Source organism: Argentina silus (assembly GCF_951799395.1).
Source record: "Argentina silus genome assembly, chromosome: 1".
In the NCBI taxonomy this organism is placed as follows: domain Eukaryota; kingdom Metazoa; phylum Chordata; class Actinopteri; order Argentiniformes; family Argentinidae; genus Argentina; species Argentina silus.
The window spans coordinates 2,850,831-2,875,970 of NC_139655.1; the positions used below are offsets into that span (position 1 = coordinate 2,850,831).

A 25,140-nucleotide genomic window follows, 5' to 3' on the forward strand; every position below is an offset into this window, starting at 1 on the left:
GGTGCAACGTTCCAGAATGTTCAGATAGAAATGTGCTGCGTAGAACAGGTATGAGTGTCTGTCCTGTTGAATAGGAAAACATGTAGATATCTGTAGATATTACATTTCTATCTGCAACGCTGTGAAAGTTTCACCTCGCTGAATTCAACTCCTGATTTCAACAATCACCAGAATCTATCTATCTATGCTGAGACACTACTGCTATGTAAAGCTGAAGAGAACAGGGATATCAATGTGTGTATTGCGTTTTGTATAGAATACTTTGTACTTATTTTTTGTATTAAAATTGTTTGTTTGGTTTCATTGAAGCTTGACAATGTTGACGTGCATCATAATCACACTGTATGCATGGGAATGATGCGTGCCCGTTCCCGTTGCAGTTCAAAGCGTTAAAATGAAAGTGTGAAAAACTCCATCCATCTAAGGTATATATATATTCTAAATCACATCAAACTCTAAGAAACAGAGAACAATAAGCTAATTCAACAAAGCTTTTTATTCCTTCGGTATCGTTAAACCATGTCATAAAGCCATATTTATCTTTTACGAATAGCCCGATGTACAGTAGTATAATACTCACAATATCACTCCACTGTCTTCACCACACAATCACTGTTAAACTACAGATGCCTTTAAACCACTGCAGAACATTCTACCTTGATATGAATCACTAATGTATCAGAATGTCTTAGTGTACAGACTAGGCCGGTAAATATTTGACTAGTTCTTTAGAAAACAAATAATATTTTACAGATCTTCCTGGAGATTTTTCGTAGATTATCTATACATTCACAGATACATGCAAGTAACATTGATCAATGAATGTCTTTGAACGGTTATGATTGACAGACAGACAAAATAAAAGTATTTAAAAATTAAACAAGTCTGGTTTGAAGCATTGCCTGTTGTCCAAGAAAGTCCATTAAATTCATCAGCTATTATCTACTGTGTGGAAAAACAGAAAAAGGGAATAGCATGATGAACCTTGTGTGACTGACCTGCTGGGTTTCGGTGGCCTCACATACCACTTAGAATTCATGATGTAAGATTTAGACTGTTAGGAGACAGCTAATCGTGCTAATGCTAATCAGGCCAACCATTAGGAACTGGTTCACACAACATCCTGTGATGGTGAGTGATCAAGTTAAGTGTGATGACGAACTATCGAACCAAATACCATACAGGTTGATAAGACATGACGTTAAAGCTATGTATTCTGCTTAAGGCTGGGTGATGGATCAAAAGGTAAAACACTACAAGAGTTGATGTAAAACTCAGTTCTTGGTTCAGACTACACGGCTGGACCCAGAGTACAGTATGGACTTGCTCTGCTGCCTGATATGCGTAAGTAAAACATTCCTTAAACACAGAAGTTGTAACTGTCCTTTTATTTTCATACAATGGTGGCCAAAACATGGCTTCATTCTATATGGCGTGAGTGAGTGGATATTTGAACATAACATGCCATAATACAGCAATGAAAAACAGTCACATGGTTCAACGCCGGTATGAAGTGAAGCGTTTCCACATGATCTCAGCCTCTTTTGCCGTCAGGATCAGCTCTCTACTTTGGTGGGGCCTGGGTAGAGAGAGGCATAATTCATATTCATCACAGCCATAAGAAAAAGTGCAGCATTCTTAATTCTTATCCCTTATGAATTCATGGCCAGGAGGCAAGGGGGTTTAGTGAATGCTGACTCAGTGAGGTTGGTAGGTTCAGTGTGTTCCATACACCGTCCTAGGGGACCCCAAACGGTGGTTTACATCACTAACCGACAAGTTACCCTGGGTTCCCTGGCCCTGCTTAGGGCATTGTGTAGATCTGGAAGACACACAACGTGTAAACACCCATGTCTTCAATCTCTCTTCACCTATATCTCTTTCTATCTAAATCAACAGCGAATTTAAAAATTGTTGGTGGCTGATCCATATTTGAGTTTAAAGTTGTACTACAAGTTAGACTTGCTGTCTACAGTGTATGGCTTCTCAAAGGTAATCTTCTCACATTTTTGATAGTTTGGAAAGGGAGTCAATGTTGTATTCAGTGACGACGTGTGACGCTAACGTAATGTATGAGGCTTCATAAGTGTGTCAATAGAGTACCGATGGAGCTGTGGACCCGTCCCTCTGTGACATGCTGCTCCTGCCTCTCTCGGCGGGATCTCCAAATGACATCAACCTGGGGAGGGAGGGGGAGACAACGGAGATTGTTCACTATCTACCAATCAGTATCAAACCCATAGTGAATGAATGGTGATGACATCGTATCGTGTGGTGTGACAATACCGTAGCACTTGTGCACATGGCCTAAGCTTATTCTGACTGGTGTATACAGAGTAGGCTGACTGGTGTATACAGTGTAGAATATCGGTCTGCTTACCTCCGCTCTTGCCTGTCACAGAACGTCCTCACAGACCGAGACTCTGACTGCCAGAAGTTCTGAAACAAGAAAGGAGTTGACGGTTCTGATCTAAAGACCTCTTCACCCCCCCACTACCCCTCTGTACAGTTCCTCTACTGCTAATATACTTTTTTTTTTTTAAGTTATCCTTCTTCTAGCTTTGTGACTGCCAATGGCCCCTGGTCCTAGCAGTCAATAGATTTATTTTCTTATGATGACTGATGTATAGATGATTCACTTACTTTAGACAAATGTACTTGTAAGTCGCTTTGGATAAAAGCAACTGGTAAATGGCAAAAATGTAGATGGTCAAACACTACTAGCTGTGAGTTGGACATGATCATAAAACCACAACCAGTGGCCACATTATAGAAGAGGCAATTCTGACTCTTAGTGGAAGGCAGCACTGACAAACAGCTACTTAACATTCATTCTAAATCTTCCCTTTTCATTTAGCGGTTACATCTGGCAAAGAACTCATAATAAAAATCTATATGGCCTGAATGAGGAAGGTATAATGTTATACAGAGAGAAATTGTACAGAGGTGTATAGGAGGTGTATTACAGAGCAGGAGGGCAGTCACAGTATAGTAGTCAAAGTGATACAGATATGAGGTGTATTTATAGAACAGGAAGCCAGACACAGACCACAGTTTCCTTCTCAATGGCCTTGAGTGTGAGACAGTTGCTCTCCAGTTGGCCCAGTTCCTGCACCACTGTGGCCTGGAAACGCTCCAGGTGGACCAGCCTAAACACAGGGAACACGCTCATAGTAGCAACATCCAATCGCAGCACAGGCAGGGAGGGGCTGTTGGGGGGGGGGGGGGGGGGCTAAGCTTGGTCCAGTTTGTGGGTTACCTGTGGTGGTGGACAGTGCTCAGGAGAGAGGTGACATTCTTCTGACAGTCTGTCAGAGACTGCAGGGACCTGGCCTCGATCCTCTTATATCTGGACTAGAGAGCAAGGTATGTGGGGGAATTGGCATTGATCGATACAAATAGTATTAGCCTGATCAAGTATATACAGTATCAACATGCACCATTTCTCCCATGAAGTGAAGACTCCTGAAATGTACTTTTGGAACTCAAGGTCTCATATACAATATGGTCGACAGTTGTGTTTGTGCACGGGCATGGTCACCGAGAAGTGCTTTCTCAGCTGGGTTTTAAAGGACTGGAAAGCAGTCATGACTTCAGACCCCATCTCAGCGTCAGACTCAATGTCTTCAGTCAAAGCTCTGGTCATCGTCTCTGCAGGGGAAGAAACACAGTCACCGTGTTAGGCAACAGAGCTACTGAGAGGAGAAAAGGGCAGAAAGCAGCAGCAAGGGCACCTGTAGCTTCCCCCAGAGAACCGAAGAGGGTTCTGGGCCTCAGTCCTGGGAGTTCCCTCTCATACTCGCGCTTCCTCTCAGCCCCTGCCCCCTCAGAAAGCCCTGGGGTACACAAGTGTGGAGAACAGTAGGCTTAGTACAGTGTCCAGTCATATCCAATGTCGTCCAGTGTCACTGGACATGCCAGTGTGTTGTAAATGGGTTTCCAATCTGTACAGTACCTGTGATTTCAGATGGCCTTTTCCTAGGAATTGATGCCTCTTGCCTGGAAACATAGCCCTGGAATACATTTGAACCACCAGAACAATGAACACACTAAATGACAATAGAATTCCATGGAATATTGTAAAGAGGGGAGTGTTTGAGGAAGGTTTAGGGACAGGAAGAGGGATTCTACAGTTGTACGGCTGTATACACTGTCTGTCACGTCTCCCGGATGCAGTCCCAGGTACCTGAGGTGTGGAGGTATCCTGTTTCTGCCAGTGGAACCCAGAGTCCTCCAACTCAGCCACATCAGGGAAATCTGAGGGGAGATCACAGAGTAAAAACAAACGTGTCCATGAATGATTTGGAAACACGGCTCTAGAGAGCTCGGAGGGGAACAGAGGTGCCTCTCAATAATCCTCAGATGCTTGTCTTCTTTCCTTCATCTACACTGGCGTGGGTGAGATGCACTAGTGCAAGCAAGAAGGCTACCTGGTAGTCACCCACCATAACAGCTTTCACCTGTCCTGTGTTTTCAGGTCAGTGCAGGTGAAGAGGAGAGGAAGCCACTTCAGACTATTGAGATTAGCCCGAGGACCCAAGGTTCTTTTACCTGTAGATTCCTCCACGCTGCTGAAGTGAACATGGGGTCTTGAAACTGGGGGTTCCCGCTCCTTCTCTGGCTCACGGTCTGCATGCTTGATCTCAGTCCCCGTTCTCTCTGCACGCCCTGAAGTAGGACAGGGCACCAACATGATCACATGACCCACAGTCCAAAGAATTAGGCTCATTTTACTGGTTACTGAATGCCAACTTTCACAGTACGTGTGGAACCCAGGTCAAGTTGCTACGAACAGTCCTCGCATTTCGAGTTCCTCCACTTGAGTTTCGATCCTGCAGCCTCTGTATTGTCAACACACATGACCGCTGTCTCCTAAATACCCAATGGAATCCAGCTATGCCACCGAAAAAGCTAACAATTCGATGGAAGAGTGGCGATATTTGAACTTGAGGAGTGAGTTTACCATCTCAATTCGGTTGCACGTGCACTGTCAGCTAATTGTGTAGTATTATTACAGTGACTTCCGATCCAAACCTGTGGTTTCAAAAGGCCTCTTCCTAGTAGTTGATGCCTCTTGTCTCTTGTAGACCTGAAATACACTGGTATAATAAGCCCACTACAGAACAACAGAACAACTTTCTGAAATGTAAAATAGTATCTGTTCATGAATCGGTTGAGGGAGGTTTTAGGAATGGGAACGGATTCGTCTACTACAGAACATGTCTCACATCTTGAGGTACCTTAGAGGTGGAAGTGTCCTGTTCCTGCCTGGCAAACACAGAGTCGTCCAACTTAGACACATCATGGAGACCTGAGATGGGGTCAAAACGTGAAGAAACATGTCCATGATTTGGACTAACATGGCCTGTATACCAAGTCAAAACTCAATCATGATACATTTAATCTGTTAAACACTTTTCAAGACACTCAAATCAATGAAAGAGGGAAAACGGGGGGGGGGGGAGTGTGTGGTCTATAACATTAGGTCTTGAAGACATTCGCCTACTGACAAATGTCCAGTATACAGTCGCTTACCTGAATCTATGAACTTCAGCTTGGATGGGGAAGGACTCTCCGGACTTTCCTCTTGCAGCTTGTCGAACAGTTCTTCTGCACTGCTCTTTCTGGGTGTGCTCTCCAGGGACTCCCGTGCTGGGGAGGACAGCTGATGAAAGAGGGTGAGTAAATAAAACACTTGGCACTATAGGTGGTGAGTGTTCAGGGATCTCTTTGGCACTTAGTGAGTTAAACAGCCATAAGATGGCATCACAAACCCAGAGTCTGAAGATACAACTAGATCTAAAAGGGCAAAAACTGTGCAGGGGTTTAAACTAATTATGGTCAAGATTGACGACCATGGGGCGCGTAGTGGCGTAGTGGCACGCTAATGCGCATTCCACATAATCGCAAGGTTCCTGGTTCGATTCCCACCCTCGACATATCTTGCATGTCATCCTAACCCTCTCTCTCACCCATCCTTCCTGTCAACCTCTGCCGTCTCTATCCCAATAAAGCAGAAATGCCCTAAAAAAATACATATTGAAAAAAAGATTGACGACCATGATTACATGACTATTAGAATCAGATGTCTTAGTGGCAGTTGATGAGTTAAACAGCCATAAGATGCATCACATCTTCTGAAGATGTCAGGTGTCCTAGAATCAGATGTTTTAGTGCTGGGCTTGGGGCCTGCCCATCCCTGTGGGTCCTCCAGGACCGGGCCAACATGGGAAACGATGGAAACAAAGGACAGAAAGGTTAAGTGCGGTCTGTTACCTTGACCCCAGGTGAGTTGTCTCCACTGCTGGGGGAGGACATCGGGAGAACTGCAGGGAGAGGAGAGGGCACACGGGCTACAGGGGGGTGTTTCCCAGACCAGCGAGTCTCAGAGCATTCAGACTGAATGAATGGGTTTGATGGGAGGAGGTGGGAAGAGGCATGCTCACTCTTCAATCTGCTCTTGGTCTTGGTCTTCTTCCTGGTGTAGTCATGTTTACCCTGGGCCATACCACTGCCAGCCTCACCATGGGGGGATCTCTTGGCTCTTTGCTATGAGTTAAATTAAGGTTTCCTGGATTATTACCCTTCAGACAGAGTGGTACCCTCACACTACACTCAAGTAAGGAATCAAACCTTTTTCATGTCTTTCAAGTTGGACTGGGAGGCCCTGCAACAGGAAAAAATAGAAAAGTAGCTGTGACAAATGGAAGAAATTAACAGGTAATAAACAAGTAGACCAGACTAACAGAGTGCAGTACAATACACTTGTGTGCAAAGGACATCGGCAGGCAGGAGACAGCACTGTACTCTAGATGTATGGAGTGTGGCCTTAAAGAATACCAGATACTCCTATGGCTAGATCTCAATGTAGCTGTACTTGTATATATAAAAAATAAAATAATAATAATAATAATAATTCTTCCTTCTTCTAGAATTGTGACTGCCAATAGACCCTGGTCCTAGCATAGATTACTTTTTCTTATGATGACTGATGTATAGATGATTCACTTACTTAGACAAATGTATTTGTTGTAAGTCGCTTTGGATAAAGACGTCTGCTAAATGCCATAAATGTAAATGTAATGTAAATTTTAGCCATACTATAGGCCAACTTTAGGCAAATGAGTACAGGTGCCACAGCTGGGGAACGTGCCCTTACCCGTTGGGGGAGGCAGACAGACTGAAGTACCGTGCCAGCCCTCTGGCCACCTGAACATAGACACAGACCCAAATTCAACAAGCAGCATCAAGTGTGGTAACAATATTACAATACTGTTACTGACTAGATGCAGTGACCTCCATAAGTATTGGAAAGAGGAAGTGTTTTGTCTCCTTTTAGCTCCATACTAAGACAATGACCCCAAACATACTGTCATAGCAACTAGGGAATTTTCAGGACCAAAAAGCGGAAAGTTAGGGGAAACCCCCCCCCCCCCAAAAAAAACAACAACAACAACCGAAGATGACTGGGGGGAGTATGTTTAAAAAAAAAAAAAAAAAAAAAAAAAACTTTCTAAATGGTGAACACAATCTGAAAAAAACAACAACATTTAATTAAAGCTGAGAATCTCTTCTTTGACGCCATAGTAACTGTTTGCTTTCGAATCCAAACTGTTGGAGTATACCTGTAATAAGAAGACAAAATGATTCCTCTTTCCAGTACTTATGGAGGGCACTGTATATGGCTTACCCCTATGAGTCTTGGTAAAGAGCAAAGAATAAGCACCAATACATATTTAACCATGGTTTTTCTTTGAAGTTTAGTTCCTATTTGGAACTAGTGTGGTTGAGTGCGTTTCACTGCCCTTAGACAGATAAAGAGGTCTGGCATTCGACCGGCTGAATTATATTTTAGCTGAATAACGAGTCCAATGCATCTCTATAGTACTCTATACAAACTGACCTGGTAGCTCCTCAAAGCTGACAAGAATGAAATGGGCTGTGTCTTCCTGACCTGTGTCAAGCCTGTATACGTGGCTCTCATAGTCTCAGTAACGACAGTGACCTGGTGCAGTCATACATAGGGTTCATACACACACATCATTGGAAGCAGTCAAATGCTACAAAACAAAGTGATGCTAAAACATCATGGGGCATTATCATTCTCTGCCTAAGCTGTTATTCCTTGTTTCTCCACTAGAGAGCAGGGTTTCATCATATCTAACCGTCTCACGGTCTCAGACAGATCACCGCACCAGACAAATTCGTCATTGAACTAAGCTTACTCAGTGTATTGAAAAGCCATATAGTGCTGAATCAACTGGTTTAATTCAATACGATCATGAAATAACTAATCATTGATTGAAAGCATTGAGAAAGGTTTGTCACATGCAAACCTCAGTGTCTGAGTTGTCCTTCATCATAAAGACATCCTTCACTGCATTTTCACTTCTTTCCCTGGAAATATAAAATAAGGTTTAAGTGGATATGATAGTCACATGACACTGCCTACACAAGGAGTTCCACATTAAAAACTTCATCAGAAATGTGCATACAGTACTCACTGAGGCGGTGGGGTCTCAGTGAAATGTGCATACAGTACTCACTGAGGTGGTGGGGTCTCAGTGAAATGTGCATACAGTACTCTCTGAGGTGGTGGGGTCTCAGTGAAATGTGCATACAGTACTCACTGAGGCGGTGGGGTCTCAGTGAAATGTGCATACAGTACTCACTGAGGTGGTGGGGTCTCAATGAGACGACTGCCACTTTGGCTGACCACAGGGGTCTATGGAGAAGAGACGCCATTCAACAATCAATAGGACTGAACAAGTCACTCACTCTCTGTTTCAAAAACATATATATATACACACATATATATATATATATATATATATATATATATATATATATATATATATATATATTATTATTATTATTTTTATTTTTTATTATTATTATTATTATTTTTATTTTTTTTAAATCACATTTCAAAACAAGGCTCACTCTTAGAGACCAAAGTAGTACCAACTGAGTAGAATCAATTATCAGGCCTGAATAAAGTGTTGCTTTGGCAATACTCCAATTGAATGTGTGTCTGTTAGTTTCAATATCAGATTTCACAAGGAGAGGGACTGAATAGGGTCAAGGGTCATACTTGTTACTGTACATGTTTACGGTATTGCTTACCGAAGGACTGCCTGCAGTTGCCATCGCAGAGGAACTGTGATAAAAACAACAACAATACATACCCATCATACATATATATATACACATATACACACACACACACACACACACATATACATATATATATATATATATATATATATATATATATATATATATATATAAAATGCCATTTAGCTGACGCCTTTATCCAAAGCGACTTACATTGCAGTGAGTGGTATACTAAATGCTATGCTCCATGCTCTACCAACTGAGCCAGGTTTGTTTTCCACAGGTTTATTTTCCACAGGTGTATTTTCCACACAACATCAGAGTCTTACTGGCAGTTTGCCCCCTCTGTACTTACGGTGGGGATGTCTTCCTTGCAGATGACACACTCTGGAAACCTATAACATAGAAACACCTCACATTCATCCATTCATTTGGGTTCATATATTATTGTAGACTACATTACTACGGTATAGATCATTACAGTGTCAGTCATAAGGAAGATAAGGAGCTGAACTTACTTGAGGGCAAGTTGTCCATAATGTTTGATTGCCGGGGCTGTTTCTCAGGTGGTGGACTCAGCTGGGAAAAAACATGTTGTACTGGTGAAGTAACATTCTATGGTCAAGTTAGGGTTACCAATAGTGATGTGGTCATGTCAGGGTTACCGATAGTGACATGGTCATGTCAGGGTTACCATTAGTGTTCTGGTGTCAAAGACCCTGTTGGAAGCGTCCATGATATCATGCTGGGAGTCAAAGACGATCTGGACTGTTCTGCCCTTTGTCTTGTTGTGTGTTATGGGACTCGTCAAGTGAGCCGTGAGAATGGTCATATCATTGCAGTCTGGTGGAGCACAAGGGCACATGATGGGATGTAGTGGCATAATATAATATATATGCCATTCAGCTGACGCTTTTATCCAAAGCGACTTACATTGCGGTGAGTGCTTATTTTTCAGTATATATGGTCCCAGCGGGAATCAAACCCACAACCTAAGCGTTGTTAGCACCATGCTCTACCAACTGAGCCACAGAGGCCCATATCAAGGTCATATCCACATTGAGGCAGAGATACCAACATCGTAAGCCCTACGTCAATAGCCTAACAAGTAATGTACATTCAAACCTAATGCTAAATTAAACATACTGTATTGAAGGAGAATTCACCCTCCTAAAGACCTCTTCATCCCTACTACCCCCCTGTACAAGTTTCTCTCCTGTAAAAAAAAAATGAAATAAAAAAAAAAGTAATTCTTCCTTCTTCTAGCATTGTGACTGCCAATAGCCCCTGGTCCGAGCAAAGATTACTTTTTCTTATGGTGACTGATGGATATATGATTCACTTACTTAAACAAATGTATTTGTTGTAAGTCGCTTTGGATAAAGGCGTCTGCTAAATGCAAAATGTCAAATGTAAACGGACAGTCTACAGAGAAGGTATGAGGGAGAGACGTCTCCACTGACCTCGCACACTGTAGCTAGAGACCAGGTCCTTATTCAAATGGACTGACTCCCACAACGTCCCCTGTATCATCAGAGAGTGAAAGATAAGAAACCACAAACTAACCTTTTTGCACCTACTTTGCAACATTAGTTTTAGACTCATAAAAGGAGGAGAGGTTGGTAAAATGTAAATAAATGTAAAGGTTGGTGAAATTATACTGTAACTGAAGTGTGTGTGTGTGTGTGTCTGTGTGTCTGGCGGGGAGGGGAGTGGCCAGTTGATGTAACCTCTGGGTCGTTCACAAAGAAGCTAATGCAGAATGTTCCGAGGTTGAAGTCGATCCAGAACTGTTCCAGTTTCTCATCCTCTGGTCTGAAAAGCTGATTGGAATGTGGAATATTGGACAGTTAAATCAATTCAGACCAGGGGTCCCCATACCTGGTCCTGGAGAGCCACTGTGTGTCAAGGCTTCTCTTCCAGCCCAGCACTAACACATCTGCTGTGCCTACCTCAGTGGACTCCAGGAAGACTCTGATGGCAGGGAAGGTGTACACCCTGAGATCAGGAGAGAGAGAGAGAGACAGACAGAGACAGAGAGAGAGGGGGGGAGAGAGAGAAAGAGAGAGAGGTTTTCCCTTTATAAAAGGTCCAAAGAAAATTACATGATCAGCGCTGCAAAAGCTATTTATTAGAATGGAATAAATTATACCTAGACTCATCCCTGCTGTCAAACCTCTATATTTTAATTTCCTTTTTAAACATCATGAAATTTGGAATGTGATGGAAATGCACATAACTTAATTAGGGGCTCACCGTCTTTCATCACCAAAGTAAGTATTCACTTCATTTAGAAAGGTTCTACAATCCTATTTAAAGAAAAAAATAGAAAAAGAAGAGTGTTGACAAGTATGACATTTTACAATGTGTTACTGTTGAGCCCAAATGACAAAATACACCTTTTCAGCAAATTCACTTCTAGCAGATATCAAGAATTAGAATCTACGACAGTTACTACAGAGTTTACTTAGACTTACAATCTCAAATTCTCTATCCCGTATTGCATTGAAGGATGTTGCAAAGAAGGAGTTGGCAAACCACTTTCTGGCCAGTTCTTCTCTGGATGATTTCTTTGTCATACGGCAGAGCGCTTCTGATAGGCCTACCTGCATCTCATAATCTGACACGGGGAACAAAGACGGAGAAAGATCAAATTGCTATTGGACACTGACCTTGGGTCCACCCCTGTTATCGTTAAGATGAGGGTTACGGGAGGGTACATTGATCCTTTATCATCCATGGCAATATCAAACTCAATCCCCATCAAAACACGGTACATTTCATTATGGAAACAACATTTTGAAATTGAGAAGAGATCAAAAAAAATGTGCTGTTGTGATTAAAGGGGCAATCTGGGACTCAAACAACAACAAAGCGTTCTTCAAGAATGGCATTCAATTTAAAGTACACAATTAGATGTACCAATCCCAGATTGGTACCTCCACTTTAAGCAAAGAAACATCTGTTGTTGACTCACCACCCACGTGAAGAATCACTTTTGCAAACTGCTCACTGGAAAACAGGAAGAGAAAAAGAAATTGGAGTACAATGCCTGGGATTTTGTGTTATAGTGGATTTACGCATATCTTCTGATGTATACTAAAACTAGGGGAATAGCCATATAGTGTGGTAAACCATCCCCCAGGAGAACTACAGCGTGTGCAAGCTTTTATTACAGCCCAACATAAACACGTGTTTCAGTTAATCAAAGCCCTGATGAGGAGCTGACTGGTAATAATGAGGTTTATTACTGTAAAACAGAGAACTGCCACTAGAGGGCACTATGATCTCAGATTCCACATCCTGGCCCCAACTCCTGCATTGCATGACTGAAACTCACAGGAGTTGCCAGTGATCTTCAGAGACGCTGAGTTTTGCTCTCTCCTCTCTCGTCGTCATGTCAAGGATCGAATTAAATGTCCTCACAGCCTGGAACAGATCACAGAAGTTTCAGAGGGGAAATATTAGGCCTGACAGTGGTTTATCAATTCGAAGACAGTTTAAAGTAGCCATTTGAATTGCACAGTGTCCACTTGTTACCAAAAATACATTAAAAACATTTGGAGGTGTTTCACTGAGCACCATGAAGTCTACGTTCATTATAATAAAACGCTTGCTGACAAAACGTGTGAACTAAATTCTTACAGAAGGTTTCTCACAAGGCTTATTCATGATACAAAACACTGACCAAACGCAGCCTCTGGCAAGGTTGCCTCTAAAAAAAGGTTAGTGCCTTACCTCCAGCCTCAGGCCAAACGCCACCACCGCGTCCGTCACAACTAATCCCAGTTGCAGCAGGAAAATGCAGGCCAACTGCCCTCTCTCTGCTCCCCCAAAACACACATCATCACCAGCACTTAAAGAGAAATAATGAATTATCATGTCAAAAAAGCTGAATAAGAAACAAACCTTCAAGAGAACTCCGACACATCACCTGGGAAAGGGGGGTAAGAGAATATCAGTGCTGGTTATTGGCTGTCTGATGCAGAGGGCAATTTCCATTGGAAAATGTATCGTGCAAATTAATTGTAATACATGTATATACTGGTAGTTATAGATATGCTTACCAGGAAGAAATCATAGAACTCCTCAACAAGGCTGGCCAGATTCATCATCCCTCTGTATCTCTCCATCCTCACAAACTCCATAGCTCTATCAAACCACGCCACCATGTGGAGAGGAACAACACCGGGGAGAACACAAGGTAAGATGTTGAATCCATTGGTTCAAACAACCAGGGTGCATCTCAATTGTCTCATGTAGTTTCCTCCCCTCGTCTCCTTTCCCTCATCTGCACTGATGCCAGAACTACACAGGCAAACGCAGATTGGCTTCCACTATGCTGTCGTCACCTTCAGCCTTATAGATCAGTGCAGATAAAGGGAAGGAGGTGAGGAGAGGAAGCTACTCTTTTGAGACACTACCCATCTATCTATCTTTTCACTACCTATCTTCCGCCGTAGATTGAAGACCCATCTCGTCAGGCATCTTAACTGTCCCTCCTAAAGACCTCTTCATCCCCACTACCCCCCTGTGCAAGTTTCTCTCCTGTAAATACATTTAAAAAATAATAATAATAATAATCTTCCTTTCTTCTAGCATTGTGACTGCCAATATCCCCTGGTCCTAGCATAAAATATTTTTTTCTTATAATGACTGATGGATAGATGATTCATTTACTTAGTCAAATGTATTGGTTGTAAGTCGCTTTGGATAAAGGCGTCTGCTAAATGTCATAAATGTAATGTAAATGAGACGCGCCCTTTGGACCAATCGGGATGACAGAGAGTAGGAAAAAATACCATGCTCTACCTGCAAATGAAAAATTAACTGATACATTTTGGCCTCATATTAATTTGCATTCAGACCGACAGTAGCAGTCTCCTCCACCGTTCAACCTCTAGTTTATTTACTCCCACTGACGCATCTGTGAAAAAGACCACCACGTGAAATAGCTTACTGTTGCCTAGCTTTATGGACAGCGAAAAAAAATACAAAATACAAAGAAAAAGGTGGTTGGAGTGAAGACACTTATCTTTATAATGAGCCCTTGTCTGGCAATTTCTTTGATGAAGTCCGCGTTACTTTTGGATATATTCTCAACGGCTCTCAATAGAAGGGTGACATTTTTGAACACATTTTTGTCCATTTCCTACACAGCAGATAGAGGACAAAGGTGAACACTTTAGGCGAGCAGATTTCTTATGGAACAATGGCCTTTGGTCAAGTTTATCATTTAAATTGTTGGTAATGGCGTGAAAAGCCCACCGTGCAGGGGCACAATTAGCCGGATAGCATCTTCCTCTATACAGTCATATGGACAGAAAGTCAAGACTTTGCCATGTATCGAAATAAAAATGACCCCGCCAAGACACAGTTTGTAATAAAATCCTTATTTTACTGACTGTGTTGGTTCGACAAATTTCTCTTGCAAAGTAATTCATTACTCCTTGAGTAGCCTAATTAAAAGTGTGTTTATTTATATTTTGGAAGGCACATTTGACAACAGCGTTACACCCGGCAAAGACGACACCTACCAGAGGAACAATCAGAGCGAGTGAAAGAACAGGATTTTATTACAAACTGTGTCTTGGCGGGGTCGTTTTTATTTTTGATAGTCGGAGACTGTCATGTAGCCTATCTGTCCATAGGATTGTATAGAGGATGATGCTATCCGGCAAGAGCAGAGTGGGCTACCTTGCTGGCGACTTTGTTCAATCTGATGACCGTCGACTTGGAGCTTTTCTCCTTAAGGATAGCAGCAGTGATGGCTCCAACGTCATTACTGATGAACGCATCCTCCAAAGTGATTTCAAGCTGATATGAAATATAACATAACTGCGTCAGTGTGGTGGTTCTGAGCAATGACCTTTCGCTGAGCAATAAGGCACGGTTTCTCTATCCAAGGATGTTTTTCGCTTTGAATCAACTCCATAGCCTAATAAACTACAAATGCGTGTCATCAAATTGACCATGTTTTTTATAGTAAAATCGTGAACTATCATGTCAATAACCACGTTGATTTAAAAACAGCATTTAATTGCTAAAAAATGAAAGAAACTTACACTCATAATTAGCGGTGTGCGTCAAGCATCTGACAGAGCCAATTCTGTCACAGGTGAGTCTAATTAGTAATTAGTTCACACCAGCCCGAAAATGTTTTAAAAAAAACATAAATGGTCTTCTGCATGGATAGACAATAACAGTCAGATCGATTTTGTTCATTTTCGTTAAGGGTTTTAGCCAACGTATGACTTTTAAAACAATTTTCATTTCAGAAATATTTCTCAGTGTTTGTGAGATAAAAAGAGAGAAACATCAATAAGGGGACGAACAGTCGACATAGGGTGCGTTTCAATCGGGCAGTTACTCCCTGCGCTGGGCACCGCACAGGGTATTCAGCCACTTTAAGCGAGATTGCAATCCATAGGGAACGAAAATGTTCGGTTCGAAGTGACCTGCAACCTGGGCGTAACCCTAGGGGACAACAGGTGCACACTATACAGGAAATGGAGCAGGTCTTCTCAGACTCAACAGTCGTTGGTACAGCTGAGCAACGATTGCGGGAACGTTTCAAAATAAATTGTCATATTTTCAGTGTGCATTGTTCGAACAATAGGCTACAGCTTATGTTAAGTCATGTGTATAGCATTTTTCGCGAGGAGTATTCTAATATTAAAGGTGACTTACATAAATAGTGCTAAAATGTAACTGACGTTCACTGGCTAGTCAACATAAGATTAGTAGTACAGCATCTAACGTAGCCTGCTAGCTAGCTGTGCAACATCTCATTTAAAATACTGTCTGTAGTTACTGAGCATAAATGTCTGGCGAATATCTTTTTTGTTTGTCTCTGTTGTGGAGTGACTGAAATACACTTGTGTCACAGTTTGATGATGTTGCAGGGCATTCCGAACGAATAGGCTATGTTTCTACTCAGTACACAACATCCCTGGGAAGATTCACCCTGTGCACTGTGTAGGGAATCAGGATTATCCCCCAAAAATTGGATAGAGGCTTTTTGAAATCGCTGCATGATGGAAGCCGACACATGCATTTGTCAAACCACATTATAATAGCCTTTTCACAACGTCACCTGGCCTATTTCATGTAGGCTAATTTCACCAATGTTATAGACCTAGTTTCACCTGTTCGACACATTGACTGACTGTAGCCTAATCGGCCTGTTTTCAGGGATGGAAAAAAGTATGCAGAATTGATATTAGGCCTATGAATCATTTCATGACTTTTTCTGCCTTGGTTACAAAATCATCAGTTCAATGCAAGCTTAATGATATCCTTGGCGCGATGGCATGCATATGTGTTTATTTTGCAGACAGATACAATCGACGAATTTCCATTGTACAACACTTATAGGTAAAGACGAGAACAATTTGGTGGTTTGAAATGATTAGCCTACAGCTATTTAGGAAAACACATTGAAGGATTGTTGATGGTTTAAATCTCGATGGACGTTGATAAGACAACTGTCTACACAGTGTTTAGGACTTCTGTGTTGTTTTGTTTCCCAAAATGCCTTGTAAGTTGTTGGTAAAGATATGTCTATTTGTCGTTTTGTTTATGTCTATGCACAATACCAGAGTTTCTTAACAACACTGTAGCCTACTGAAAGCAACTGCCACCAACTTCGGTTGTGTGGCAGTGAATAAAGAAACTCGATAAACAAACGTCGTGAAAGAATGAACTGTTGTTTGTTAGATGGACAGCATATTCATTTTAAAACCAACCAACCAATATTGATAATCGGGGGGAAAAGGCTACGTGTGTATGTATGTATTTCTTACAGCCACGAGCGAAATGTGGAAATGGATATAGGCCTGTAGTCCACTGAAATAACTTCGAACTAATCTTAAACTGTGGCCATAATATAGGAATCAACCAAAACGAATCAGAATTAAACTCATTGAAGAGCGCTAAGAGTTACGAAACAGAGTAGTTTTGTAATAGAACAAATGTCGTGATTAATGTTTTGTTTGTTGTGAATTTTCACCCCGGACTGGTGTGATGGCTACAAGTCCGTGGCTTCAGGTTTACACATAAACAGCTCCTAATGATTGCAAATAGATCACCAGATAGGCTACCTACCTGACAGTTCGTTGTGTAACCGTGGAAACGTGTTTAGTTCACCCTCCGATATTCACACCAATATGTGCTGACGTAGGAAATCGGAGAAGTAATTCTTAACCAGCAGGTTTGAAATTTACATCATCTGTATTTTCCTCTTAAAAACTGCAAGCATCATCGAAAAACCAGGGAAGCACAAATATCCCTCTGGTTTGCCATATCCGGCCTTGGATAAAATGTCTCACTCTGCGTGCGTGTAAACAACAATGAGGATGATGAAGGTGTGGACTAATCATTTTCAATGAATGCAGTGCAGAGAAACGGACACGCAGTACAGGCTAAGTGGAGGTCAGTGTCACGGGTCAGGTGAGCTGAAAGTGCACGGTGCTTAGCTTCAACAGAACGGAGGCAAGAAGACAGATTCTCTAGTCCTGCCTCCTCCTACCTTACATAGACGGCACAGCCCCTACCTGGTAGTCATTACCTGACGACTCCGTGGCTTCGTGTCACGCACTGCCCAGGACTCAGGGGAAACGTGGATTTACGCTAAGAAGATAAAGGAAATAAAATCAAAGAACATGTAAGCCTATGTTTGGACATATTTCCACACAAAAAACAACAGTATTAATTCGATTTTTGCAGCCAACTTCCGTTTTATTTTGGCCTAGCTTACTACAAAAAGTGATCTCACATGCGATGGCTCTGCAGTGCCGCGCGGCTGCGGGACTATACCTGTGCTAATGGTCTTAAACTGGTGAAGTCTAAGAACAACGGTTGAAAATCTAACAAGATGTCAAAGTCGTCTGATCAATTTGAGGACCCAGACTGTGTTTGCTCCTTCGGTATGAAGTTAACATGGGATATCAACGACCCAAAGCTCCCTCAGGTAACGTCACAGTCTTGCTTTCAATTCATACAGAGACATAGGCTACTTTACGGTTTACTTTTGCGTGCCATATTCGATATCCAACAAAGTGCATTAGAGTATATACATGAAATCTATACTATATAATAAATAATGTCTATTGTTGAATCGAATAAACTACTGCTTCGATTTTCAGCATGGCTTTTCAGTTCCAAAACGCACATTTTGGTGTTTCAAAGACGCATATTTTCGTTATTTGTCAGCCAACGTAACCACACTGTATCTGTAACAGCCTACCACCAGATGTCATTTCAAACTTTATTTTGCTTAGCATGTATTAATAACTTGGATTTTAGGCAATAGGCCTAGGCTGTGCCTTTTTAATTTGCTCACCTCTATTCCCGAAAGAGTGAAACGAGAGTTCATTGAGTTGAGTTGGACTTGAGACATACGCTAACACTTTTCAAAACATGTTTTCTTCTCTTTCTCTAGAACTGTGACTGTTGGTTGACTCACTTATGCTACTTTATACGAATTAATGTACTTATTGTAAGTCACTGTAAGAGCATCTGCTAAACGACTAAATGTAATATAAAAAATGTAATAGGCCTAATAAGTGACGTTATTATGCATCATTAGCCAAATTAGGTCAATGATCTGAACTAATGATACATTTTAGGTGGATAATCATGGGTCATCTTTAAAGCACACATAATAGTTTTGTTTGCTGTTTTGCTTTCACAGGATACAAAGCAGTATGATGGTTTCCAGGAGTGGACTGACGGGTATGTTCGTTACATCTACAACGGCGAAGACAAAAACGCGCAGCGGCACCTGAGCGGTTGGGCCATGCGGAACACGAACAACCACAATTGTCAAATTCTCAAAAAGTCCTGCCTCGGCGTCGTGGTCTGCGCCCGGAACTGCACGCTGTCGGACGGGACCAAACTCCAACTCCGACCGGCCATCTGTGACAAAGCACGCCAAAAACAGCAAAGTGAGTCAACGCATTACACAATAAAAAGCCCTAAGGATCTCAAGGCTATAGTAACCCATATTGTATAGACTCTTTCTTGTGCATCTCAAAGTAAACGAAAAAAGGAATTACAATTTGTCATTTCCATGCAGTTCAAGAAACATAGGCATAAACAATGCAACTGCTACTGTAACATGTGAAATATAGGCTACTGTAAAATGGTTGTTCATGTGAGGACAATTACGAAATGAGCTCAGGAAATGAAAGTCCGACTAATTATGCATTGTTGGCCTGTCACTCACTGTAAACTAGTTAAACCTGCCTCAATCGAAGTCAGGAATAATGTCTGAGGCCCTCTCCTAGCGTCATTATGACCTTGAGATACCACAGACACAAAACAATACAGCTAGCCTACGACGCTTTTACCACGATAAGCCTATTAAAGCCTATTAAAGCTAAAATGTAAAAACATTATACAAGCATTTTCTTTCACGAAATATTGCCCACAGTATTACAACATGGGGTGTGTTCAGATGATTCTACAGACACATAACGTTTCCGTTGTAAATTACCATTTACTTTTTGATTATTCAATTTGGTTTAGCCTAAATGAATTGACATTTTTTATTTACAATTTAAAAACAATGCTTTTTAGAAGAACATGAGATATTGTTGTTCTGATTTTAAAGACAAAAGAAAACAAATGTAAATTGGCATGATAAACTTTCAGCAAAGATCCTTGTTTGATTTAAAATAATATAGGCCTAAGGCTTAATATTACAATAACTATGAGTTCTATTTGTCTTTACTGTTACAGAATTGTACCTTTTTAATCAATACAACGTATTCCTTTTTGTATATATGAATTCACAGACAAAAAGGTTTTATAAATGGTAGCCTACCCCCTAAAAGTACAATATAAAGGTATCTATACTAGACCAAAGTATAAGCTTATAAACAAATCAAATTAAACAATCCTGTGCGATATGGACAAGAAAATGTAATTCATGAATATATCAAAAATATATTCATGTGTTAAAACAGTCTTTTTTGTTTTTCTGTGTTGGTGATTGTTTTCCAGAGAAGCTGTGTCCCAGCTGCAACTCTGTCCTGGAGTTGATGCCGTGTCGAGGACACAGTGGGTACCCGGTCACTAACTTCTGGAGGATCGATGGGAAAGCCATATTCTTTCAGGTTTGTGACACAGTCTAAGAGAGGGGTGCTCCGTTTCTCTGTATTGTTGGCCCAATGGAATATGACGTGTAATCAAAATGCATTGAGCCCTCATAAGTTGGTTTGAATAAAAAATTAAAAAAAACATTTACGTAAGGATTGCATGAAAACTAAACAACGTTTTTCATGATATTTAGTGCCAAATGTACACCAGACATCATAAGGCTAGATTATCTAGAAATAAAATGTAAAAAAAACCTTAAAATATCATCATCATGCAAGCACATATTTTCTGACAATCTGTGGTCTTGCCCATTGTTGCAGGCAAAGGGCGTCCACGACCACCCCAGGCCAGAGAGCAAGTCAGAAACAGAGGCCAGGAGGAGTGCTGTGAAGAGGAGGATGTCTTCCCCTCACTTCTCCCAGAAGAGGAGACTAGTGGAACCAGAGGTAAGAAATACATAAGGCCTATGTGGCTCAGTTAGCAGAGCATGGCGCTGATAACACTTAGGTTGGGGGTTCGATTCCTGCTGGGACCATATATACTGAAAATGTATGCCCTCACTGCAATGTAAGTCGCTTTGGATGAAAGGCATATATTATTATTATATTACTTCACAATTAATGTTTATGTTCTCTGTAAAAGTAAAAGGTGGACTCCTCACATGGTAGCTCATGCTCCTAGGTGTATTTATTGACAAGACAATCAGGGGGGGCATACAAAACATTCTGATAGAAATGTAGCCTATTGTGTAGAGCATAATGTTTGTGTATAGAGCATGGAGTCATGTCAGCTCTCTACAAAACATTCAGATAGAAATGTAGCCTATTGTGTGGAGCATAATGTTTGTGTATAGAGCATAGAGTCATGTCAGCTCTCTACAAAACATTCAGATAGAAATGTAGCCTATCGTGTGGAGCATAATGTTTGTGTATAGAGAATGGAGTCATGTCAGCTTTACATTACATGTCTACCTGCATCCAGTTTTCCAATTAGAAAAGAGAACAGACGAAAATGCAGTGGTGCTCAGTGACATCACGTGGTCCTACAATCAATAGTAGAGCGAACTAATACATGATGGGATGTCACAAATGAGAGGCAGTGATTAGTTAATGCATAAATCAGAGAAAAGAAGAAAATTAAATAGGGGAGTAATAACTCTCAAGAATCACTTACTATACTGTATAATCAGTGATTGTTTATTATTTATCTTTGATGATTTATCTATGATTAGTACATTTATAGATGAAACCCGATAGCGGAGAAAATCGTTCTAGACCAGTGTAGACGCACGCAGGGCCGCAACTCCCATAGAGGACACCGCTGTTATGACCTCGATATTTTTAAGTCATATTTCGAATAGTCCGATTGCCAGCGAGTTTATGATAAACACACTTTGCTTTTAAGGTGTTAACCCTGCGTTTTCGCCTGCCTAGAAATAGCACAACTTTGTATCAATACATTCGCGCTACAGATGCTTACAATGAGATTACAGCCAAGGAGATGCTTACAATCATTATCGCATTCGCACCGTCTCCACTTCGACATTCTTCCGCCATTTATGATATGCTGTATTATATTTCAGGGTTTTAAGCATATTTCGTAGGCCTATACATTTTGGTAGACTTCAGATTTCAGCATGTGCATGCTTCCTTTTCTTCTTGGATGTAGTAGCCTGTCTGCGGATTTGTGAGAGAGACATGAAACGCACGGACGTGGTTAGAACACATAGTGGAGGGAATGCCGCGCGAGGATGATCACAACAAAATCAGATTCATGAACTGATCATATCTATCAAATGATTCATTTAATATGACTTTTTGGGAGGGGCATTAGCAAAGTTGTCAAAAATGTACCCACTCAGTCCATCTGTAGTTCAGAGTGCGACAAAATGCCGTTTCTAGCTGTTGAGCTAGAGGAACAAATCTCCTGGGGAAGGATTCCTCCTGAACGCGCCATTGAGGCACGCACTTTGACAGGCAAGTGCGCAACAACCTCAAGGTTGTGCGATGTGTTAGTTTAAAAAATTGAAAGAAATTATATCACAGAGTGGGCTATCATAATCATGTTGATAAAGACATAGACATACACAAAGCGCTTTATCCGAAATGTAGACTTTATGCTGAGCTGGAAAAAGAATAATATGCTCCAAATAAATAAAGATATTCACCGACGTCCATGTTTATGTAAAAACGTTTAATAACGTTTAGATAGATTGAAACTGGTTAGTTACAGTATATGTTTGTGGTGTATTGTCAATGTGTACATTTAAGCAAATTTCACCAAAGGAGTCTCTTTTGCTGCTCCACAAGTGATCTGCAGATGTCATTCATCAATGAATTTAAGTACTACAGTAGGCCTACGACGGAAAACCCCGCTTGAACTTCCGAAGGCATTACATTTGCATCTATCCATCAGATAGTAATCAATGCTCGGACCAGGGGCCATTGGCAGTCACAATGCTAGAAGAAGGAAACATTACTTTTTTTTTTTCCTTTTTTTTTTTTGAAGGCTCGTAAGAGTCACTTCAAGAAGTACGCCAGGAAGCTTTCGGGAAACTCACCCCTCTGTTGAAGACACCATTCATATGCACAGTACATGAGACGAGATCATACGAATATAAAGATTACACAGATATAAGAAAGAGTTTAAGGTCAAATTCCTAATTGAGAGGGGATGTGTGAATGATTCCCTTAGAAACAGTTTTTTCTTAAAGTATGTTGTTTCTCTCAATTTTTTCTGTACCCCTGAATCCAAAATCCCCCACCCCTCCTGTACACCTGAGAGGATTGAATTGGTTTCAGCTTTATGCAAACAAAATAAATGACCCAACAACCATATCAGAAAGCAAGGCAGAGCAATAAACTATTGCTTATCCAATACACTCAGATTTACAGCGTCTATAGGTTAGGGGCTAGGGGTTGATTCAGGGCCAGAGTGATTCCTGATGATGATGATGATGCTATTACTCAAGTACTATGGTATTAACACATAGTCACAGTAGGCCTGCACCTAGTAATTACACTGTTATTACACTGCATTGTTTTTGTTATTACACAACCAAAATCTAAAAATAAGGAGTGTGTTCCTAATGTTAGTACTTCAGTACTGGTGAGTAACCTGTAAGTTTAAATTGTATTTCATCGACAGGCGGGGAGATATGACCTCAGCGCTCCATTCGCGAACCTCCACCAGCTGTCCTGTATGGAGGGTCCGGACCGGTTCAGTATCATCTCAGAGTCCAACTTCCCCATCCAGACCCAGCACTACCCACCCTTCCAGAACCCCGAGCCCTACAAGTTTGGCTACGACCCCCATTCTACCCTGGGGGAGGCCCCCCCCGCCCTGCAGAAGCCAGCCAACCACCGGCTGTACATGCCCCGCCCCCCCTGTGGCTACGACTTTGCTGTCCCAGGCTACCTGGGGTCAAGCTCATACACGGCCCTCTATAAGGACCCCAGCAGCCCCCAGACAGAGGTCTCAGAGCCCAACAAGGTCAGCTCAGGTCTGGGCACCAGCAGCAACACCTCCATCCCCCATGCCTCCACCCCCCTCACTGGGCATGACCGTGGGGGCTACGAAACCCCCACCAAGCACCACAGCTGGAAGCAGATCCTGGGCAAGGGGCCTTACAGTGGGGAGCGGGGTGAGTACGGGCATGGGCAGCTGCCAGGGAGTGCCAACCACCATTACTACAACAGCGAGTACCCCTGTCGGTACCCGGGCCCCGCCCCCGCCACGCCGGCCGCCCTGCAGACCATCATCACCACCACCACCAAGGTGTCGTACCAGCCCTGCCCCAAGCCTTCAGTGGTCAAGTACGGGGATAACCTGTACGACGTTAAGGGGCTCCCCGCATGTAGCTCCCTGCTGGAGGACGGCTCCCCAAACGCCTACTCCGATCTCAAGATTCCGGAGGATTCTGCAGGCGTCATCAAGTCGGCACTTTCGTACCAACAAGAGCCGCTGCCCGCCAAGATCGAGCGGGCTGAAAACTATGACACCTACAGATACGGCAACTACTCGTCCAATGGCTACCCTGAGCGCGTTTCTCATCCGTTCAGGTACGACGGAGGAGAATACTGAACACTGATGGCTAACCAACAGAGCTAAGAGGATGAAGCCCAAACAAAATGTGACATCATGGTCGTGTATTGTAGTATAGAGTACAGGGAGAACACTTGGAACAGACATTTTGCCACCTTTTATCAGGTTTGTACATATCTATTGTTATTTATATGTGAGCTGTTAATAATGCATCTAGGCCGCAAGTGATGATGATGTTGTAAACATGAAATCCGTATTGAGTGTTTATGCACACTGAGTGTTCCCAACATTTCCCAGTTTGCATTTGGTGCCTACAAAAGGAAAATCCACCAAGCAGTTAGTAAATAAGATGTCAGTTGACGTGGTTGTATGAAAAACAGTGTATTCTTAAAGTATTTTTGTCTGTCAAAATATCATATCGTATTGATGGCACATTTCCTACAGACAAGACCTGTCCACAAAACAAAATGTTGTGCAAAATGTTTATGAACTGTAAAGGATTGTCATTAGTTTATGAACATTTTATGTGCCATTAAAATTCACTGAGCTCCCATCACAAACTTGAAACATATATCTGACTGTGCACGTTGTTGTGACTTTGTTTAGATCACACTGTTATTCACTCCAAACCCTTTTAAGGACCTTGCAAAACAAACATAGCTATGACACATTTACTGTGTACCTTAGAGTTAGCCGGGAGAAACATAATACACTCACACACACACACACACACACACGCACACACACGCACACACACATACACACACACACGCACGTACGCACACGCATTCACCCCGCACACACCCTCACTCAGAGAAAAAGGATGTGCTTGTGTCAAAAGGGCTGAAATTGGGCAATTAATTGTCGGGTTTGTCA

The 25,140-nt window shown here is 41.9% G+C and overlaps 2 protein-coding genes across 14 annotated transcripts; one reads left to right on the top strand and one right to left on the bottom strand.

Moving 5' to 3' along the window:
* Positions 1 to 53: 53 nt before the first annotated feature.
* sycp2l (synaptonemal complex protein 2-like) lies at positions 54 to 17,743 on the bottom strand. Of its 13 annotated transcripts, none has more exons than XM_083680029.1 (34): positions 17,224 to 17,515; positions 13,565 to 13,665; positions 13,185 to 13,269; positions 13,027 to 13,051; positions 12,856 to 12,941; positions 12,458 to 12,546; positions 12,095 to 12,129; positions 11,595 to 11,737; positions 11,374 to 11,426; positions 11,070 to 11,115; positions 10,848 to 10,940; positions 10,581 to 10,641; positions 9,812 to 9,960; positions 9,636 to 9,696; positions 9,473 to 9,512; positions 9,127 to 9,160; positions 8,673 to 8,725; positions 8,337 to 8,397; positions 7,160 to 7,209; positions 6,634 to 6,667; positions 6,277 to 6,549; positions 5,536 to 5,665; positions 5,241 to 5,311; positions 5,035 to 5,089; positions 4,552 to 4,668; positions 4,187 to 4,257; positions 3,956 to 4,013; positions 3,735 to 3,836; positions 3,542 to 3,651; positions 3,260 to 3,354; positions 3,050 to 3,149; positions 2,381 to 2,439; positions 2,104 to 2,179; positions 55 to 1,579 (listed from the first exon to the last, which is right to left on the bottom strand). In XM_083680029.1, exons 2-34 carry the CDS (start codon positions 13,633 to 13,635, stop codon positions 1,565 to 1,567), a joined length of 2,601 nt encoding a protein of 866 aa, XP_083536155.1. In that variant the 5' UTR covers positions 13,636 to 13,665; positions 17,224 to 17,515; the 3' UTR covers positions 55 to 1,564. The 13 variants fall into 13 exon arrangements, with proteins under 13 accessions (XP_083536154.1, XP_083536155.1, XP_083536160.1 ...); XM_083680034.1 differs by lacking the exon at positions 17,224 to 17,515 and having other exon boundaries at positions 6,277 to 6,326; positions 6,447 to 6,549; positions 13,565 to 14,073; XM_083680028.1 differs by lacking the exon at positions 17,224 to 17,515 and having other exon boundaries at positions 54 to 1,579; positions 4,552 to 4,659; positions 13,565 to 14,073.
* gcm2 (glial cells missing transcription factor 2) lies at positions 17,704 to 24,835 on the top strand. Its single transcript, XM_083680135.1, has 5 exons — positions 17,704 to 18,088; positions 18,812 to 19,064; positions 20,125 to 20,237; positions 20,541 to 20,666; positions 23,368 to 24,835. The coding sequence occupies exons 1-5, from the start codon at positions 17,993 to 17,995 to the stop codon at positions 24,301 to 24,303; spliced, it is 1,524 nt and encodes a 507-aa protein (XP_083536261.1). The 5' UTR covers positions 17,704 to 17,992; the 3' UTR covers positions 24,304 to 24,835.
* The last annotated feature ends 305 nt before the right edge of the window (positions 24,836 to 25,140 follow it).

Bases quoted from the DNA above. Each gene is read 5' to 3' on its own strand.
- sycp2l (XM_083680023.1), bottom strand. From the start codon at position 13,677: ATGTATTTACAGGAGAGAAACTTGCACAGGGGGGTAGTGGGGATGAAG. The intron at 6,550-6,633 runs GTTTGATTCCTT...TTTAACTCATAG, and splicing joins ACTTGAAAGACATGAAAAAG to CAAAGAGCCAAGAGATCCCC. The intron at 3,150-3,259 runs GTAACCCACAAA...CCCTGTGTTTAG, and splicing joins AGCACTGTCCACCACCACAG to GCTGGTCCACCTGGAGCGTT.
- gcm2 (XM_083680135.1), top strand. From the start codon at position 17,993: ATGTCAAAGTCGTCTGATCAATTTGAGGACCCAGACTGTGTTTGCTCC. The intron at 18,089-18,811 runs GTAACGTCACAG...TTGCTTTCACAG, and splicing joins ACGACCCAAAGCTCCCTCAG to GATACAAAGCAGTATGATGG. The intron at 20,238-20,540 runs GTTTGTGACACA...CCATTGTTGCAG, and splicing joins GGAAAGCCATATTCTTTCAG to GCAAAGGGCGTCCACGACCA.